This window comes from Thunnus thynnus, chromosome 3 (assembly GCF_963924715.1).
Source record: "Thunnus thynnus chromosome 3, fThuThy2.1, whole genome shotgun sequence".
Classification (NCBI taxonomy): domain Eukaryota; kingdom Metazoa; phylum Chordata; class Actinopteri; order Scombriformes; family Scombridae; genus Thunnus; species Thunnus thynnus.
In genome coordinates this window covers 26,813,655-26,834,938 of record NC_089519.1, presented here as the reverse complement: position 1 = coordinate 26,834,938, position 21,284 = coordinate 26,813,655, and the positions used below count along the sequence as shown (strand labels likewise).

General features: G+C 41.0%; 1 protein-coding gene across 3 annotated transcripts in view; it reads right to left on the bottom strand.

Moving 5' to 3' along the window:
* fat1a (FAT atypical cadherin 1a) overlaps positions 1-12,598 on the bottom strand; it is a 76,970-nt gene extending 64,372 nt beyond the window's left edge. For 2 of the 3 annotated variants that reach the window (XM_067585053.1, XM_067585054.1), the window contains exons 1-2: positions 10,729-10,876; positions 5,823-9,104 (exon numbers count right to left, since the gene is read on the bottom strand). In XM_067585053.1, coding sequence (XP_067441154.1) covers positions 5,823-9,104; positions 10,729-10,768 — 3,322 coding nt within the window. In that variant the 5' untranslated portion in view covers positions 10,769-10,876. Of the gene's footprint in view, positions 1-5,822; positions 9,105-10,728; positions 10,877-12,379 lie in introns of those variants that run through there. The other variant, XM_067585055.1, reaches the window with a different exon arrangement.
* Positions 12,599-21,284: the final 8,686 nt, after the last annotated feature.

Below are 21,284 nucleotides of genomic sequence, written 5' to 3'. Positions count from 1 at the left end.
TGTGACCTGCATTAGTTGATTTTCACTAAAAGGATAGACGATATGGCCCAAAATGTATTTCATAGTATATTGTACACAGTATACTAAATAGATAGACTGATTCATCTAGACATCTATGTACCTACTGTACATATGTAAAGGATAGACAGGTATTACTCAGGAGTAATGGACATTTCTCCACATTTGAACAATAAGGCTTAACAGAGTGTTTTTGTTAGGGCTGCAACTAACAATTATTAGGGATGTCCTGATGAAGTCCTTTAATACTGGGTATCTGCCAATACCCAGTCCAATATAATACTTCTATTTACCTAAATGTTAATTAAATACTGTATATATTTGATATAACAGGTGTAGCTTATTAAATTTGGTAAACCTTATTTTTCATGAACTGGGCTACTTGGTCCAAATACTGAAGGTCTTGGTTCAAAACGATTAAGATATAGAAATGATATGAATGACAGTTTCTCTGGGAAACGTGACCCCTGAAACATGTGATCAGCTAGATCATTTTACAAGACACATCATCATCCACATCTCTAACAATTATTTTAGTTATTGATCTGATCTGATCTGGTTCATCTTTTTGCTGACAATTTTTTCCATCGACTAATCAATTGATCAACTCATCTTTTCAGCTTCAGAATTTTTACTGCATTTATTTTTAATCTTGCAAACAACATCCTCCCTCCCTACCACTTGTATTATGCAACAAATTTGCTGTCACTGCTCTAGGACTAATTTAATAGAGGTGTTTGGCTTCAGACATTCTTAACTGCAGATTATTAAATAGCATTGCTCTCTAGTCCAAAAGAAAAACTAAACTCAGTGATGTTGATAGCTTTTCAATGTAGTGAGTGCCCAGGACCCATATGTGGTCAATTGAGTGAGGTCAGAGGGCTCATTAACTTTTTTCACCATCCTCCTAGAGCCATCGCGAAATACAATCTAAGCTGTCCCGAAGTGAATATGGACCATCCCAAATTTAAAGTCTTTGTTTTTCTACATTATCATTAGTTAAAATCATTCAAAGTGACCTTTAACACGAATAAAACATCGTACAATTGATTAGACAATTAATCATCAACCTTTTTTATTAACATTCATCTGAAAAGATTAGATTAGAGACTAAATCAGTTACACCACAAACAGGACTCTTCCACTGTGAGGAAAATTAATGAAATAAAAACTGCTTTCAAGGAGCAGAAAACTTTTAACTGTGGTAAGTATAACACATATATTGATCCTGATAAAACATTTTAATGGTCCTCTCTGTCTAAAGAGTACAAATGTCCCTCTTCTTAGTCACTTTAATAAATCCAAATCTCATGTACTGTCAACATCACTGTAAACTAGACCAAATCATTCAATTCACCACTGTCCCAAATCATTCAAGTCAAACCCTCAAAAAATCTTTAACCTAACATCACTCCATCCTGAAACCTGTGATGAAGTCAATGTTTAATCTAAAAGTGCCAAACTGTCGACCCGAGCTTTTGACCAATTAAGGATTAACTTCCTGATTTGCACAATCTCCCTTAGTCATACCAGACGGTAAAAGGAGCGGCTGAGATTGACACTAAAATGAGATTAGCTGGTCCACATTGAAGGTCAGTACACCTTAAGAGAGACTGGCCAGGCTAGACTAACCCATTGTTGCTAACTTCAGAGCTAACCCCCTTCCAGCAGTTAGGGAAACAACAGACAGGACTTTATTTGTCTTGAGAAGCTGCAACATTTATAAACTGACACACTGCAGCCTGTACTGTACATTCACTGCTAGATTGACAACTTACTGCCAGCCTTTTCTTCTGCTCCACTCACATTCACCGTCACTTTTCTGCCGCTTGCACTCCCTCAACCACACACTCGGTCTTAATAGACCTGTGAGTAAGATTTAGTGGAATCGAGTGGTGAGTTTGCATATTGCAATCAAATGAATACACCTCCCCTCACCCTCCCAAGTGTGTAGGAGAACCCACGGTGGCCACGAAACTCGCAAAAAATGCCAAAGGCCCGCTCTAGAGCCAGTGTTTGGTTTGTCTGTTCTAGGGTATTGTAGAAACATGGCGGTGCAACATGGCAGGTTCCGTGGAAGAGGACTGCTCCCTATGTAGATATAAAGGGCTCATTCTAAGTTAACAAAAACATGATTCTTATTTTCAGGTGAATATATATATTATTAAAAACATACTTCTGAATATTATATTCCATTTCTGCCAAGTCCGTTCTGCTAGATGCCACTAAATTCTACACACTGCACCTTTAATGGAGCCATCTACCAAGAGTTTACCGGGCAACAACACAGAGGTTGACTCTCGTTTTTGGAACAGTGCTACACAGAGGCTCCCAAACCCTATTGATTTCCAAATGAATGGATATTTGGTGTTATTTTTGCATAAAAAAAAGATTTATTTTTTTTTGCCTCTTGTTGGCCTGGCGGTCCATCTGGCCTGTATGATTATAAGGAGATACTGCTGTTACTCATTGGCAATAAAAAAAAGGCTTGCCTGTTTTATCTATTTGTTGTTTCCTTATGTTAGGTGTGTCGGGTTGAATGTGAGTCAAGCATACTTTAGGAGTGGAGACTTGATTCGGGTCATAGTGATAAGCGTTGTTTCCTTGCTAGCCTATTTCAACTGGCAATAGAAGCTGACCTAAGAGAGGTTCATGTGAATAAACCTGAGTACTACTGCAAGCAGTTATTGGCAGTGTTTGTGTATGTTTTTTTCTTTACATTATTTTTCTGATCTTACCCTTTGTATATCATAGTTAACTCTATAATGGCACATACTGTATTTCTTTGACTATATTCAATTTGAGGGCATTGTTCCAGGAATCACAACTTTCTTTACTCCTTCAGACCCGCACACAGTGTGACACACTTTAGAATTAATTCCCAGTCATACTGTAAGGCAAATAACATTTTCTGGTGCATGTGCAGTTTTGGTGGATGTCCAGCCCAAGAGTGCTAGCATCTTTTAAATTTGTTTTCAATTGTTTTAGAGCAATAGCTTTGCAGCTAAAAGAGGAAAAGGGTGAAAAATGTTATTACATCAGCCAATTGCCACCCTGGCCGCTTCAAAAATAGGCATCAGCCCTTGAAAACCAATATTGCTTGACCTTTAGGGCACCACTAAAGCTGTAGGCAGCCACTTAAAGCATACAAGCTACCGTCGCAGCAAAGGTTGTTGGGGAAAACGTAAACTAGTTGTTAGTGAAGGAACTCAAACATCTAGCAAACTATGAGATGCATACAGACATTTTGGTCCCCATAGGTAAAAAAATCACTTGACGATTAGAGCATTTTTAGACTACAGCGAGGAATGGTAAATATAGGCTAGTTCACAGCATTGAAAGAGGCCCAGAAAAGAGTCTTGATAAGAGTAAGTTTAAATTAAGATGGCACCGAGCCAGTGACCACAGAGCTTTTAATAACACTGAGAATGTCTGGGCAAACAGTTGCCATGGACTCCCTCAGCAGTCTAACAGAAAGGGAACCATATCTGGAGTAAAAGACTTTTTTACTTGGAATTGATGGAAATGAGATCAGGATGGCATTCAATAAACAGCAATCATAGACACCACTTTTAAATTTAACTACCATGTCTAGCAAACAAACAAATAACTTGTTTGTTCCATGCATGGTTTGGAAACGTCAGTCAAGTGGGTGGCAAGCACAGCCTGTGTGCCTGTTCTAAAATATATACTTTGTTCAGATTTGTTAGATACACCTACTCAATGAGATTCACTCAGTGTCTGCTTGCATCAACCACCAAAAATGCAGCGCTTTCCACAGCAACACATTGTTACCCACAAAGTAGTATTGTTGTTACTGTGTGGCATATAGTGGATGCCAGTATAAGAGGAATAGCAGAGAGAATAGTGATTTATATTGTGGTGATCGAACAAACACAGCACTATATAACACAGATAAAGACTTTGCAGTAGACTGATGTACTCTTGCAACAACTGCAGGGGTTTAAGATTACAAGCGTCAAGTAAAACAGGACTTCAGCAGTTTTCCCTCACTCATTCTGAAAAATAAATTCCCTATCTGAAGGTGTATGACTCTTGGCATTTTTCCTTACACCACTTTTTCATTTGTTTTCCAATTTTAAACCATTTTAAAACATTTTGGTTAGGATTCACAACATGCAGCTGCAGCACTGAGTATATAGCCGGGTGTGCACCCATGTTTATATTTTCCTTTTTAGAGGCATAATACTCCAAATGCATATGGTAGCCTAACAAACCGCACCCTCCATCTAGTGAAATCTTAGGAGGGGCATTACCACCTTGGCTGTATTTAGTTGTCTACTGACCTCAGATGTAATCCATAATAACAGGACCCAACCTAGGACAATCCTATCATTGCACCTCCTGATAATCACTTAATATAGGCCTCTGGGATTAAGTAGAAGATCAGACCAGGCTCCATGAATCTGTACCCTACACAGGATTATGAGTTAGACATGGATGCCAGCGGCTGGCTTGCATGTGGTTCCATCAAGACCAATAATGTGGTACGGCAGACCATCTTAAATCTATGCAAAATTCTGTCAATTTACGAATGTAAATAGGAAGGAAACTTATGTAATAAACAACACAGAACAACACTTGTAATCCTTGCATGAATGCATGAGCAGTCACTAGTTCAAGCTTTAAATATCCCAGCATATCTGTTAATAAAACAAAACCCTAATACAAATCAGATATTCAACCATTACCACAGAAACAATCACAAACACACCACAGATGACACGCAGCCCTGGAGGATGGATCGGTCATAAAGGCGAATCTCCTCATGCTAAATTTACCATGCAAAAGAAAGTATTTCCCACCAGATTCACAGAAGAGACTTCCTGTCAATGTACTGAATAATTCACATGCATCTGATTTCTAATAAACATTAAACTAATGATATAAACCCCTTTTACAACAGGAAAAGTCAGCAGTAGATTTGTAATTGCATTTCCAGGTTTCTCATGTAGATATGAACCTTTGAGGTTACATGTGCCAAGAGAAATCAATGTATTATGCATTAAGTTTCACAGCCTCATTTAGACATTAAATATGTATACTGCAGAGAGATGTTTAATTTCAAATCACATTAAGCCACCCAAGAATGTGGTTATCAAGTTTAAAAAAGAGTACAGCAAACGAAGTCTAAAACATCCAAATCAGGTGATTGCTGGGTTTTGGGTAGGAACTCCTGGAATTCCAGACTGCTTATTTTGAGCTAATTTGAGTCAGCTGTTAAAATCATTCTGGGCAGCTGAGAAAGTATTAACATATTTTCAGCAACATAATAAGAAACCCGCGAGCAAATCCTGTCCGTCAGTACAATATGTCAAATATGCTGTTCTAAAAACCATTTTTTTAAAAATGCTATTAGAATATCTTAACCTGAGGTCAAATAAATTTGACTATTTTCCAAATTGAAACTATAGAGTGGAGTATATGCATAACTAGAGTATATGCAGTCATAGCATGACTGGAGAAAGAGAAGGTGAAAGAGGAGGTGAGATCACTGGGAATCTTCTTCGTTCCACAGCAACTACTTAAGAATGTCCACACAGGTCTAAGAGACAGCTGTTCCATCTGTTCATGCCATCAATTCTCCCAAAGAAGAAAAATGAATGGAATCAAGAACCTTACCCGTCTCCTGGAAGACTCCCTTACCTCATTGTTCCATACAATGACATGACTGAATAAACTCTGCATAAAACTTTCCTTATGCAGATTGTTTCAAGCTGATGCATGCGTATTTCAGCTTTACTTAACTTTATAGTGACATTGAAAAAAGAGAAGAAACTCACCAGTTTCCTCATCAATGGTAAATATCCCCAGGCCAGATCCATCTCGTATGGAGTATCGAATCTCTCCATCTTGTCCTTTGTCCTCATCTTCGGCTGTTACTGTCATCACTGAAGTCCCAACAAGTGCATCTTCTTTTATAAATCCCTTTTCCACAAACGATCGGAACAAAGGCCGGTAGAGATTTTCGTTCACATCAACTACGTCCACCTCAATGAAACAGGTTGATGACAAGGATATGGGCTTCCCTTTGTCTTTAGCTTTTGCAGTCAGATTGTACACCTGTCTTGTCTCATAATCTAGGTTCTGCACAATCCGCACAGCACCGCTCAGTTTGTCTACTTCAAAATTCCCATCTCCGTTATCAATGAGGCTGTATCGTACCTGACTGGAGGGTCCAATATCAGGGTCATGAGCCTCCAGCCACATAATTACAGTACCAATAGGAAGGTCTTCCCTCACCTTCACACGGTAATTAGGGGGGACAAATTTAGGCGGATTATCATTCACATCTTCCAAGGTGATCTTAAGTGGCACTGTGGACACTAGCTGGGGTTCATTTAATGCCTGGTCACGTGCCGCAATCTTCAAGACATAAACTGGATGGAGCTCACGATCCAGCGGCTTTGTCACAGTCACCACACCAGTCTCCTCATTGATTGCAAAATGATCCGTGCCACCCAAAATCGAATACTTCACAATGCCATTATCTCCTTGATCCTTGTCTGTCGAGTCCACCTGGATAATTTCTGTACCAACAGGTGTACTCTCGCTTATTTCAACAGAATACGAATCTTGCAAAAATTGAGGGCTATTATCGTTGGCATCTAGGATCTTAACATCCAAGAGGCGTGATGAGGATTTCTGTGGTATGCCAAGATCATAAACGGTAATGTTGAGCGTGTAATGGTCTGTTGTTTCCCTATCAAGAGGAGAATAAACCAAAAGCCAGCCTGTTTCCATTTCTACTATGAAGCGGCTTTCTGTGTCACCTCCTGAAATAACGTACACTAGTTTCCCATTGAAGCCACTGTCTGCATCTGTAGCACTCAGATGGACAACCCGGGCCCCAACTGGGAGGTCCTCTTTAACTGAGATAATACTTGGGAAAGACTCTGCAAACTGAGGAGCGTACCGATTGACGGAGGGAATGTCCATAAAGTTGTCATCTGGCTCAGTTTGCGTGTGGATTTTGCTGCCTTGTAGTAGCTTTTCAGCCAACATAGTGGCAACACCGGTTTCGACGCATTTTAACTGGACAGGCTTGCGTGCTGTGATGACAGTTATGTTCATGATCATTGGCTGAGTCTCGTGTTCACCATCAGTTGCGATGATTTGTAAACTATGAAAGGACACTTTAGCTGCTTCTCCCTCACTCAGCGTGTGCTTCAGTGAAAGTACCCCAGAGTTTGGATTCAGATCAAACAGATCAAGATCATTCCCAGCTTTAATATTGTACCGTACTAGCTGCAGTTCATCAGCATCAATGGCAGACACTGTTGTTATCTGCTCTCCCACGCCGTGATCTCTCGGCACAGTGACTTCACAGTCTACATTTTCAAACAGGGGGTTATTGTCGTTCAAGTTATTTAATGTTATGGTGACTGATGCTTCCACCTCTCTCCGGAAAGGGGATCCCCAGTCTGATGCCCTGACTCTCAGATTGTAAATCCTTGGCATGAGCTCATAATCTAGGACCTCTGAGGTACTGATGACACCCGAGAAGTAGTCGATGACAAATGGCTGTGGGCTCATATTGGTAATGCTGTAGGTCACATAGCCATTCTCACCTCTATCTAGATCAGTGGCTTTAACCGTTACCACACTGGTCCCAATGGGTGCATTTTCATCAACAGTGGTCCTGTAAGATGTCTGCTGGAACTCAGGTGCATTGTTATTCACGTCAATCACATCAATGATCACTTTTGTCGCCGCTTTTTTGTCACTGGTGATAACGTCCAGCTCAAATTGGGATGCAAAATCAGCATTGATTGGTCCTGTAGTGCTGATTAAGCCAGTATCTGGATTGATAGTGAATCTGTTCTTGTCAGATTTGTGTCTAAAAGCATATTTTAGCTGTGGATACTTTGGCACAGCTGTTACCATAGTGACAGGTGTATGAAGAGGGGAAAATTCACTCAGATTGACTCTGTAAATGGCATTTTCAAATATAGGGGGGCCCACTTTAAACTGTGCAGAAGTGACATGTACCAATTTAGCAGATGAAAATTGAGGGGGGCTTCCTTTGTCCTTTGCCTGTAAAGTGAGGTTGTATCCAAAGGGCTGGCTGTCCCAGTCTACATCTTTGACTGCTTTTATTTTATACTCCTTGCTCCCAGGGCTGGTTCTTATGGCCTTGAACTGCTGAAGGGGGTCACCAGCCACAATACTCAATGATGCTATCTCTCCATTTGGTCCCTGATCATTGTCCTCTACTGTCACAATAGCATAGGTGGGGTCATGGTCTGCATCTGAGGGGGCCAAGGTTACTGCTGTGATTACAGGTGCATGCTCATTGGCCTGCTCCACCCTCACGGTAAGTTTGGCCATGCTACTGAAGCCACTGCTACCGTAAAGCTTCATCCCTCTGTCCACTGCAAGGATCTCCAACTCGTACAGCTTCGTCTCAGAGTAGTCGAGTTTGCCGGTCAGTGTCACTACGCCGCTAGTCGGATGAACAGCAAACATGTCCGTCCACTCTCTAAAACTATAGTAGTATTCTCCATTCGTACCAATATCTGCATCTGTTGCTGTGACCTTGGCCACACTTGTGCGTATTGCCGTGTTCTCCGGCAGAGAGATGCTATAGGATGTTGGCGAGAAGAGAGGCCTCAGATCATTGGTGTCAAGTACCTGCACCTTCACTCTGGTGCGACACTCCAGATTGGTGCCCCTCTCTGAAGCTTTAACAGTCAGCATGTAGTGGTCTTTAACCTCCCGGTTCAGAATGGCTGTGCTGCCTCCTTTGGTCCTTATTCGCAAAAAACTGAAATCTCCCAGCAGGTAGTCCTCTGCTTTGAATAAGTTCTCATTGTCTCCAGAGATGATTTTGTACCGTATCTCCCAGGTTGGGTCTGTGATATAGATCCCCATCTTGGTGTGACTCTCTAAGTATGTCTTAGCAGCAGAGTTCTCATATATGGTGGCATTGTAAACAGAGTGGGTGAATTGCATGGAGGCGGCCCTCACCATCCGTTGGTTCCCGGCGCAGCCACAGATGAGCGGCAGGAGCAGCACAAGCAGTGAAACCAAGCGCTTCCCCATTATTGTACCGTGATCTTCACCTGGAACGAACAAAATTATGATTAGTTACATAACACTTTTTCCCAGACAAAATAGTTTAACAAACTGGATTTGTGGAGGCAATTAACTGTAATTACAATTAAACTGAGCGAACAGGAAAATTAGATCACTATCATTATCATCTTGAGGAGATAGTCTAAATGCTGAAACTCTTATTCCTTTCTTCGCTGTGCACTTTCCCAGACTCCTTTAAATGTCATGACAAGTGATGGTTAGGCTGATAAATGTCCAAATAGGTTCCATGTGGAAATAAGATGAAGCAGAGCAGTCAGTCAGGTGACAAGATCTAAGCCTGCACTGCTCCCCTGTCTGCACACTGCCAGATGCCAGCCAGCTATGTGCACTTCCTAACAGCAGAGCCTCATTTATCCAAACATCAGCTTAATGAGCTCAGACAAAGAACTGACAATAAGAGAACATGTGAATTTAATAATTTCCTGTATGCAAAAAATATATTAAATGCAAGACTGCGTATTTAGTACTGCTTCCTTTTTTCACTTGTATGCAAATGCATTCATTTTCATTTCTGGTCACCTACAAATAATTTAAAAATATAATCTTATTAATTAATACATTATTGCACAGGTATCAACAACTAACACAACAACTTAAAACGACACTGGACTTTTCTCCCAACTACTGTTGCACAAAAAGATAAAAAAAAAAAAATCTGCCTTTGCAAACCAAGCACAAGTATGCTCATTACGATCTCATCATCGAGCTACAATCACGGTTAAAACTACAGCGGAGATGATTGTGAAACTGTTTTAAAATTGCAGATTCATTCGTTTACAGCCGCTTTACAACGTCTGAGGCTCTGTGTGGGTGTCCGCACAAAGACAAATAAAGGCAAGTCGTTGCTATGTCTGCGAAGGAGTCCTGTGTATAAAACCCACATTATTTACTTTTGGTGTGTCTAAATGACCCGGACAGAGATTAGTTATTAATGTTTTATGTGGGGTTAATAAGTGACAGAGTCTAGTTCAAATTACCTTAAATCTGAAACTATCGCCTGCAGGTACAAAAGAACCATCTGCTTGTGTGCGACCATTGTAAAAATTCATGAACTAAGACTAAAAACCTGTAGCATATTTGCATATATAACGAAAAAAAGATTAAGCGTTTACTAAATTCCGTTTGCATGCACCCTGTTACCAGCGACTAGTTTTCACAATGCAAAAAAGTTAAATGTTTCAAGAAAATAAGTTATGTGCCTCCAGACTATTTCATTTCTAACCCCATCCCCCAACTAAAGCCATTCACCTCATGAAACGATGGCAGCCGCGCGCTGGGCAGAAATATGCTTAAAAAAACACCACATATCTTATCAACATAACACAAAACAACGTATAAACTAATGTCAGAATTAACCAAACACATTTCAAACCTCCGTGCTAAAGAAAACGACATTTAGCGTTCAGTTTCGTTGAGGATAAACTTCTCCAAAGAGGTAGAGAGAAAGCAGCGGCGGTTGGTTTCTTTCACAGCCCCGCAGCCCACAATAAACGACCTAACCTAACTTTTTTACACGTTACAGAGATGCCGAAGCTTAACCGCTGCTGACTAAAAAAACACCACAGAGTACAAACACGCATCTTCACATACCTCTTCTATTATTAATCTCGTAGATTGGGAGGTTTTGCATGTAGTTTGTGTAGTCCAAATCTCGGCATGGTAATACGTGGACTTCTCTACTCTCCGTTACTCCATCTACCACCACCAGGCTGCCTCTCTCTTCTCCCTCACTGCTTCCCTTTCTCTCCCACACTGGATCTGCTCCGTATCTCTCCGCGCTGCGCACGTCCGGATCTACTTACCGGTAGGCAGAAGGATAAAACCTTTCCGCTGTGAACCCGTAAGACCTGGGCACTTTGATTCTTGGTGGCTACATTGTATATTCATCTGAAATATTCTGAAAAAGGCCAAGTGTTGTGTTTCACTAAATCGGATGATTTTAATCTAGTAGCCACCGCTTCACCTATAGCCCCAAAGTACCCTATATGGGCTAAAGGGTTTCATTTTTGTGAAATAACTCGTTACTAAAACTTCATAACATATGTATCCATCTCTTAGAGCAAGTTAACTACGGATAGTGACCAGCAGGTTATTAGCTATTATTAATATTTTGTCTAAATTGCTCATTGTGATGCAATTGCGCATATGAGACTTACTAAACAATTTCACGCATTTTTCTTTTCTGACATTCTGTTTGTTATTTTTATAACCTAAAATAGTTTAAAATAACATTCATTATAGTCCCCTTTGAGGTTGTAACAAAGGGCAAAACCTTGCCCTTCCTAAATGGGACTAACCGTAATCCAACATTCACCTCTTCAGCTGCATCCTAAACCATTTATGCGCTCTAAAGAGGCATTTTGTGAAGGGAAAAAGGGTGCGTTTTGTGTGACCTCCAGCTGCTGGGAGTCAAACAAACAATATAAAAATATTTTCAATTAGACAGTAATTTATGCTCGCTGTGCTGAAAAATGACCCGTGAATTCACATCATAATTTTGCTGTCAGCATAAAAAGGTGGGTAAACTGTATTTGGCAAATGAACGCAGTTCAGGGCATCCCTGATGATGATAAATAGACTAATAACACTTGCAAATGCAAACTTCCCCGCGCGTGTTGTTGCATTTTATGTGTTTTACATCAGTTCTTGAGATAATCTTCTTCTCATTATTCTTAGTAATGTTATTCTTTTTAATAGGCTGGCTTAAAACACAGTGCCCAGCTGTGCGTCCCAGTCTCTGTACTTTGGCATTAGAACAGGGTGACTGATGGTGGAGGCACATTCGCCATGAAGGCGCTGATCCCACCAGCCCCCCTCCTTTCACAGTCATCCTGACTGCTTCTTTAGACCTCTAAGCTGCACTGCCTCCCCTCTTCAGGCACACAGGAGTGTGGCTGCTATGCGATTGATGGCGCTGTCTCACTGCTCTTGCCCGGACTGCAGTCATCCAGCTGGTGCGCCTGCAGAAAGCTTGTGCTGCATGCAGCTTGACAACTTGTCAACTTGTACTGCCCCTGACTGTTTCTGTGTGTGAGTTTGTGTGCAGGTGCATGTGTTCCAGTGCGCTAAGCATGTGTATTTGTATATTTGGTTGTTTGGCACAAGTCAGACAGAAAAACTCACTTTACTTTAACGTCCTCTAAAAGATGCTTCGAGTTGAGCACCAAGTTTTAAGAGTATTTTTTTACCGTCTTTATTAACAAAACAACGAGTCAATATAATTTCACTCAAGTCTACTCACCAGACCAGCTGGATGACTGCCGGCTGCCGCTCCAAACTTCCCTTCACATAAATCCTGCCAGTTTCTGGTAAATATTTTTGGCGAGCATCTCGCATATGAGGGAGGCTTCTGTTTGAGTGAATCCGTCACTTTATTCTTCCTCAGTCCCTCACAGTTTCAGAGCTTTCTGTTCCGATCCGCTCAAAGTCTCAGTCATCACACATGCTGGCTTGATAGAGCTGTAGGCTATGGTTTGCCTCGCTCCTCTCCTCCACAACGGTTCAGGTGGAGTTGCACACTGTTGCCGCCTTTAGGTGATATCGGAAATATCACAATCCTGACAGGAGCGCACAAGATGACAAAAGAGTAAAGAAATGGCAAAGTCGTGATTTTCTTGCTCACAGTATTCCCGTTCGTGCAGGCTGAGGAGGGGGAGGAGTGAAAGGAAGTCGCATATACAACTGGTGGGGAAAGTGAGGTATTTGATTAGCCTATTAACCTGTCTGTTTTTGTTTTTGCAGTCTGCTTATCCAATTATTTGTCACGCAGATAAACCTACTTAGTCTAATAATTTAATTTAAATCGTTAATTGTATGTCTGATGCATATTTTCTCCTTCAGCATAGGAGAGAATGGTGCATTTCTGAAATAAACACCACAATTTAAAGGAGCAGTGTGTAGAATTTAGTGGCATCTAGCAGAATGGACTTGGCAGAAATGGAATATAATATTCACAAGTATGTTTTAATTAGCATATAATCACTTGAAAAATAAGATTTTTTTTCGTTACCTTAGAATGAGCCCTTTATATCTAGGGAGTGGGTCCTCTTCCACGGAGCTCGCCATGTTGCACCACTATGTTTTTACAGTAGCCCAGAATGGACAAACCAAACACTGGCTCTAGAGAGGGCCTTTTGCGTTTTTCGCAAGTTTCATGGCCACCATAGGTTTTCCTACACACTTGGAAGGGGAGGGGGATGGGAGGTCTATTCATTTGGACGGCATGGACTCCTCTCTCATTCCATGCATGCACAGCTCAGTGTGTTGCCTGCAGTGTAGCCTTGTTTATTCTGTCCAGAATATTAGCAAACACCTTACAACATTTTGTTTTGTTTTTTTCATTTTATTTTCTCTCCATCTCTACTGTTTATGAATTGTGTCCGTGTGCCCTTTATGAAACCCCCATGTAGTTTTCATAGTGATCAGTGAATGCGTTTGGGCATCAGAGAAGCAAATGTCTTCATTCGGCTCCTCAAACATAAACTCGACACCGTGCTGTGAAGTGACTGCCAAAAAATGCCAGAGCAGGGCTGTTTAAGCTGGCGGTCCAGCGTGAGAATCTCTGCCTAATGTCCATTCAGCACTGGCTCATTAAAGTCACATTTGCCCACAGGCTGAGTAAACGAACGAGACCTATGGGCTTGGTGTGTGTGTGTATGTGTGTGTGTATGTGTGCAAGAGAGGGTGTGAGAGAAAGATTGAGCGTGCGTGTCAGAGAGCAAGTGTGCAATGTTTCATCTCTCTCCTGGCCTCTCCTCTATCTCTCCCTCAGTTTTGTCCAAGACAATGTTAGGTATCTAAAACTGCTTTCTCTCTCTTAGCTTCTCCTCTGATCTCCCTGTAAAGCTTTAATTGAATTCAGGTCAGGTGATGCCCAGGGCTGGTTCCACTGCTTTGATCTCATGAAGTGTTTGCAGTCCTGGCTGCTGGGGGTCAGGTCCTAGAGTCTTATAGACCATATGGATGTATACTGTTTGCATTAGGGAACTCCTCCAGTACCTCAATAACAAGGTAAAGCAAACACAAAGAGAGCTTTCTATATGATCAGGAGACACTAAGGAATAACATTTTGTACCCAGGAGGATATTTGCTAGAGCGTAATTTTCTGATGGCAAGTAGTGTGATAGACTGACAACTGACTCATCAGTTGTCTCCGCATCCTATGCCATACTGATGTGAAGTCTAAGCGTCTCATTAAAAGCCATACAGTATGCTGCATATTCTCTCACGTGTAACACACAGAAGGCTCAATTTCCTCTTAGATGTTAAGAACAGGCATGAACTGGCGTGCTGAGTGAGTTACTTCTCCTTTCCCTGTGACTAATGTTTTAAGCTGTAGGTTCCCCTGCAACTTGAGACTGGATAGAGATCAGGAAAAGATACAGATGATTTGTAGTGCGCCTGCAGCAATAGAGCACCAGGTATCTGTTTCTCCCACCACCCAATCGGTGTAGAATCCTCAGGCAGAGCTTAACTGTAAAAGAGATTAGAATAATTCAATCTCCACCCTGCTGAAGTGTCCTCAAGTAAAGTCACTGACCCTCCCAGAGCTGGTGCTATGTGTTGTTCTTAAGATGGACCTCAGTGCAAAAAGATAGCGTACCTGTTGGGGGTAAATTATTACAAAATGAGCAGAGATTTTGGGTTTCAAAATTAAGTTTTATTTTGTCACACAGTGTACCTGACACCTTTTTAGCGTGGGGGTAGGGGAGTGGTTTTCAGAAAATAAGACACGAAATTTATGGGAAATAAACAATTGACATTTCCCCTGTAGCTGGAGACAAACCGCTGTGCTCTGAAAATAAAGTCTTCTGCTGCCTCAAGCAAAGCAGGAGATTATCTGAGCAAAGCCCCTTGGTTGTAGAAGCTTCCATAATTACCTAAAAAATGACACTGTGCTATATCTGGAGCAACCTGGTTGGAGAGTTAACACTAATGCATTATTTATTGGCGTTGTTGCTTTAAGAGAGCATGCAAGTGGAAAATAAAACGTGTGAAACAGATTAGTGCTCTCTGCAGTCTGTCTGCATGCAAGGCTATAATGAGAACCTGTACCATGTCCATTTGGAAATCAATAACCCTCTTTTTCCTCCTTATAAACTCTACATTGGACTCAGACTGTGTTACATTTTCGAAGCTCTTTGTTATTTTTTAATTCACTGGCCGTCCCTGGAGATGTCCCCAAGTGGATCACAGTAGTACATCCAAAATATATTCTAAACAGGCTGTTCGCCTTATTAGCCCTGAGAACAAAGTCCATCTAGTCACCCACAGAAGAGAAAAAGCACTGAGGATGATTTCATGAGTTTTTGATGTTTTATTTTATTGTATTTTTTGTATGTGAAAAAACAATCAAAATATATGAAATGTGTGACACTATTTGCCTCAAACCTAAATGCAAAACTGCTGATACTTGCTAGTCACTTGCAAATTAAAAATAATGGTTTGACATTTTGTGAGGCACACATATTTGCTTTCTTGCTTAGAGTTAGTTGAGAAGCTCAATACGACTCTCATATTTGTCCATTAAATATGAACCTACAGCCAGAAGCCTGTTAGCTTAGCTTAGCATGAACAGTCAAACTATTCCTCTATGCTTATCAGAGGAAGTTTAGTCATCAGTCTTGTCTAATCATGTTGCTCCGATACATCAGTACATCTTTTTTTTCTCTCTCTCTCTCTCCTCAAATCACCTCACCTCCTCTCCTCCAGAGACTCTGGGCTCTGGAGCGCTGATTGACTGGCTGCTTGGGGAGATAATATCTTTGAAGAGTGTACGCTAAACATATCATGGCTGCTTACCATATGCAGTGCATGTCTATGTGTGTCGTGCCAGGACAAGCACAAAGCTAGATTGAAGTAGAATAAATTGTTATGATATAGGATTAAGTCATTTAATCTGCTTTTACATGCAGAGTAACTCTGTATATGCTATCGTTACAAATAACCAGTATGTCACCATACAGAATTTGGTAAGATTTTTTCTGAGGCAGACTTCCTTCAGCTTTTTTGCAAGGTCAGTTCTTTGATGTAATGTAATATATAAAGGCAGTGGAGGATAAACAACAAATTGAACACCACACCGACTGATATTTTTGATGTACTGTATTCCACCAGTCATTTTTTCCTTTTGCTAAATCCTAATCCCACAGAAATTGTGTCGGGATTATACACAAAAGGCGCATTTTGGACATGGATTTGCATGGATGGATTAGTAAAGCCTTGTAATGGAGGCTCGTGTTTGTAGAGAAACCTCATCTTCTTGTTGTTGCACATTAAAATGATGTGGCACTCCACTTCATGTTAACACACATTACTCATCTCCCACCCTGGGAGCCCAGATAATTTCTTGTTGCCATAAAAGTTGTGAATTTGTATATATCAGCAAGAAACAGATGCCCGAGTCAGAGTTATTCTGCTTTACAAGGGCAGTTTCACATGTCAACAAGACACTCAAACCAACAACTATGACTTCACTTACAGCTCAGGGCTTTAAGACAGTGATACAGAGGATTGGGAGTGCTTCAAACCCCTGAGGATGATGTTGCCTTTCACTGTCAACCAGCCCACAGTTTCCATCAACGAACTAGTGCTCAGAAGACACTAAATTGCAAATAACAGAAACCAATAAGTACTTCACAGTGTATTCATTCAGGCTCCACAAGACACCGCCTTGCTCTTAAATCGCATTCTTTGTACAAAAACAAGCCAATCATAGTCTTCTGGCAGTCATGTATTATGTATTTACAGACACATTTGCTTATCTAATAGGAGCCATATCGTTTCTCAGATTTAGACAGCTTAGGGAATGTCCTGAGGCCTTCACGCTGCTTCCTAATCCTCAGATCTGGGGGATGTCAGATCACTCCTGGGAGTGAATAAAAGGACCTAAAAGGACTAAAGTTTCCCTCGCTCTCTCTTTCTTTCCGTCTTGTGTACAAAACAGAGAACATTTGCGTGACTAAGTGCTGGAATAATGCGTGTATGTCCTTGGCACAATCACAGCAGAGGATGGGTACTTGGTCCTTGCCTGAAGACAATGTTTTGTGTAATCACATCTGTGGCAAACAGACAGCCACTATGTTCACACTGTATCCTTTTTTACAGCAGGTACAAATTAAACTTGTGTAATTGTTGGTGTCTTGTTGCTGAAATCTATGAATCACTAGTTCATTGTCACAGGTACTGTAACCCAAAACTATGGATCACTATTACATTACAATATCTGTTCACTCCCTTCCCCGAACAGCAATTGTCTAAACATAGCTTAGCAACCGCAACGAAGCACGGCAGACCTATGAGGTTTTGCATTGACAGCAATACAAAAGAAGCGGTGCGCATGGGGCTCTAGTAGGAGTGATGCACAGCTGCAAACGTTAGCATTTCCGGCTAACTAGCTTACTGATCATAACCATTGTCACTGCCTGGGAATGCCTTTGGTTCCCCCAGGAGTAGCTGGAGGGCGCTGCCAGGGTGAAGGTTGTCTGGGTTTCCTTACTTAGTCTAATGGCACCACAAGCCGGTCCTGGATAAGCAGCGGAAAATGGGTGGAGTGGATGGATAGCTTACTGACTAGGGAGCATATCATCAGCAAATCACTTTGTAGGGTTACAAGTTTAGAAAAAGCCCCCCTCAGCATTTAGAGATCCACTGGGTGGGAGCTGTCTACATGGGTGCCAGTTTAGGATGCTGCTATATCAGGGTTCAGTTACATTTGCGGTGATCTGGGGAAGCTGACACTCCAGTGACCCCATCCCAAACCTTACCTTAGATAGTATGTTTGCCTGTAAACTAAGCATCCAAATGGGGCTATGTGAGAAATAACTGTCTGATCTTAGATTTTTCATTGTCATACTGTACTGCAATGCTAGAGCTAACTAGCTCTATACAATGAAGTACAAAAACAATGCTATTCCTTTATTTCTATGTCTTCTATGGGAATTATCATCTGTGTGGATATTAACTTTTTGTCAGTCTTTTAGCATGATGCATCAAGTGCATCTTAAGACTCTTTTACTAGAGGTGTTCAGCAGGCTACATGCTAAAAATCTTTAACACAAAATCAAGTTCAAACTGAACTTAATAAACATTGAATAACCATTGTCACTGACCGAATCAGTAGCTCTCAGCAGTGGAGCTTCTCTCACTGGTGACTTGGAGCACCATTGTGGGCTCAGCTGTGATACACAGTGCATGACTTCCTCATTAAACTCTTATTAAAGTCTGCAAAACCAACAGAAACCATCATAATGTGTTTTGTGTTGCAAACATGGCTCCTGAACTTTTATACTTGTAAACAGTGCTCTATAGGCCTAGTTTTGTTCTGAACTGAACATAACAGCTTGAACCAGCAACAAACTGAACATACTACTGAACTGATGACAGTCAGAATTGGTGCAATATGAACAGTAAGTTCACTTACTTTACTTTACTTTTTTCTTACTGTACATGATAAACTGAATATGTGCCGCTCACGGACAGAAAGCTTGACAGGCGTAGCAACAGTAACTAAGGGGTGCTGGGCTTAGGAAATGTCAATCCAGTGGATATTCAGCTACCTTTTTTTTGGTTGTTGATTTCTGAGTGCCAATCATGAAAATCTGACCCCCAGAGTTGCAAACTTTTTCTCATGGTGCATTATGTACCTGAAACTGACATCGTGAGATGGACATCAGTTCTGCCCCTTTCCTCACTGACTCGCAGGAGTGCTTCAGTGGCAAATAATCTGCACACAGGACATGGTCATAGAGGGCTGTGCTGGTGGCCCTAACAGCACTGTTATTGTAATAAGGCAATATGTTCCTGTGTGTGTGTGTGCCTGTGTGTAATGCGTGTGTGCTATAAAAGGTGTAACACTTTATATAAATGACCTGGCTTTAAGATAGAGTCTTTAATTTATGTGTATTTGCATGTTTAAGTCCCCCCCTGCAAGACCCAGAGCTGAAAATCAGTGCCAGGATGAAGATGCAAATCAGTGGAGCAGCAGGCGGAGAGTGGCATTCATCAATGTTTGATGGGCTTCTTTCTTCCTTAGTGGCAGTCTGGCAAACTCAAGACAGCACGGAGGAATGAGCAAGAGGCAAACACACACAGCCAAACCGCAACTGAGAGGGTCATTATGGCATGTTTTGTCTAAATCAATAGCCCATACATAAACATTTTAAAAGAATAAAAAGGACCCTGAAGGAATAAACCATTCCATTTTCATCAACTTCCTCATCTCTGTGGGAGTTTGTCAGTTGCTCTATGAGAGAAACCCTTTTCTTCACTGTCTCATTTAATTAAATGTAATGGGGTAAAAATGTGCCTGCTTGCAGTGCTCAGAGTTATTTTTAATACGTCAGTTGACACCCTCTGCCCCTCAAAGAATGACATCACATACAAAACTTGCTTTTTGGAGCAGGTTTACTCAGTAATCAAATTATGAAGTTTTTCATTTGTTGGTATAAAAATGAAGTTGTAAAACTTGGAATTCATAATGTCAACATGACAAAGAGTAATAGCATAATTGCTAATAATGTTTTACATACTGTATACAGCTTTTTAAACATGGTTTGATGCTTAATCAGATCTGAAGAAGCAGGAGACTTGGGATTAAGATGAAGGTTACTGAGACCCATGTCATTTGTTGCATTTCCAGTTTGTTGATTCTACATCCAGTTGAGAAGGACGGCAGTCCACATCTGGCATCAGAATGCCTTTCATATCACATGCATTGGGAAAATATGGAGGTTGCATCTGTGATGTCACATGCCACTTTCTGAACAGATGTCTTGAAGTCTGGAGCTGAGTTTGATTTGCTCTCTGTCATCTTGGCAGTTGTTAAAACCTGAAAATTCAAATTTGGAAATGGGGACAAGCAAGCAACAAGCAGTGCAGCTGACTGTGATAGTCTGAGACATTTGTCAATCAAAGCAAACACACCCCAGCACATAGCCAATAATATCTTCCTAATGAAACAATAATTGTCACAATAACCATGTTAGGAGTTAAATTAGATTAATAATGTTAGATTAATGTCCAAATGTGTTATCCATGTTTTGTCAACAGAGTCTCACTTGTATTTGGTTATTTCATGTATATACAGCTATTCATACGTGGCTGGATCACCCTAGGCACATTTAGTACAACATTTAGTTAACAGGACCTGAGGGGTCTCCCAATGCTACATTTATGACTACACTTATTAGCTATTTATCAGACATTATAAGGTCCCTCGTTAGCTAATGACCTACCACACACAACTCTACTGCTGACTCAGCACAGATGTCCGGCCAAAGCCAAACTAAGCAACCATGCCTAACACAAAAATGTGCATGAAATGAAAATAAATTTCAGACGCCGAATTAATACCGAGCTAATACAATTAAAAGTCATTTTCTGCCCTTGCGCTTGCCAAACTGAAAAGTTCACTGTCTGTTTTTTGCTTATCTAATAACAATCACCTCTCAAGTGCATGACCTTTTCTGAGAACAGGGATCAATACAGCTTGCCTTGATACTGCAAACAAACCATTGTTTACTTTACCTTAGCGTATCTTTCACTCATTTAAAAAGGTCAACAGACTCTGTTATACTGATAGGGCGAAAACCCTGCCCTTTCCTTTTTGGATTGATCTGAAGGTTGCTGCAAAATGGACTGTAGTCGCTCTTGCTATCCATCTTATCCCTTTGTCATTTTGTATGTACTGTATGACTATGTGTGTGTGTGTGGATGAGAGAGAGAGAGAGAGAGAGTTTGTGCAGCATATTATATGTGTACTCAGGCTTTTCGTACAGTTCATGTATTGTAACACTCTTCAAAGAGACGGGTCAAAACAGTGTTTTATCATCAAGCAAGTTCGGCTCTCCTTTGAAGGTCTAACGAATGTTTCTTGCAGCCGGGGCCCTCTTTGGGTTTGTGTGCAAAACATTACAGAGGTAGCTGTTGTGGGGGAAGTGGCAACAGCGGTGGCTATTGAAGTTTGGGAAAAATGAAGGCTGAGGATTAGGGTGTTCAAACATCACTGTCCTGTGCAAGCCTTGATATGACTGCACCTGGGAACAGGCTGTTCTGTACAGTGGCAGTTTCCCAGAGACCAAGAGCAGTACTGTTAGGGCAACAAAACAATCTCATAAGAGTTGAGGAAGTGAACACAAACCATGCAA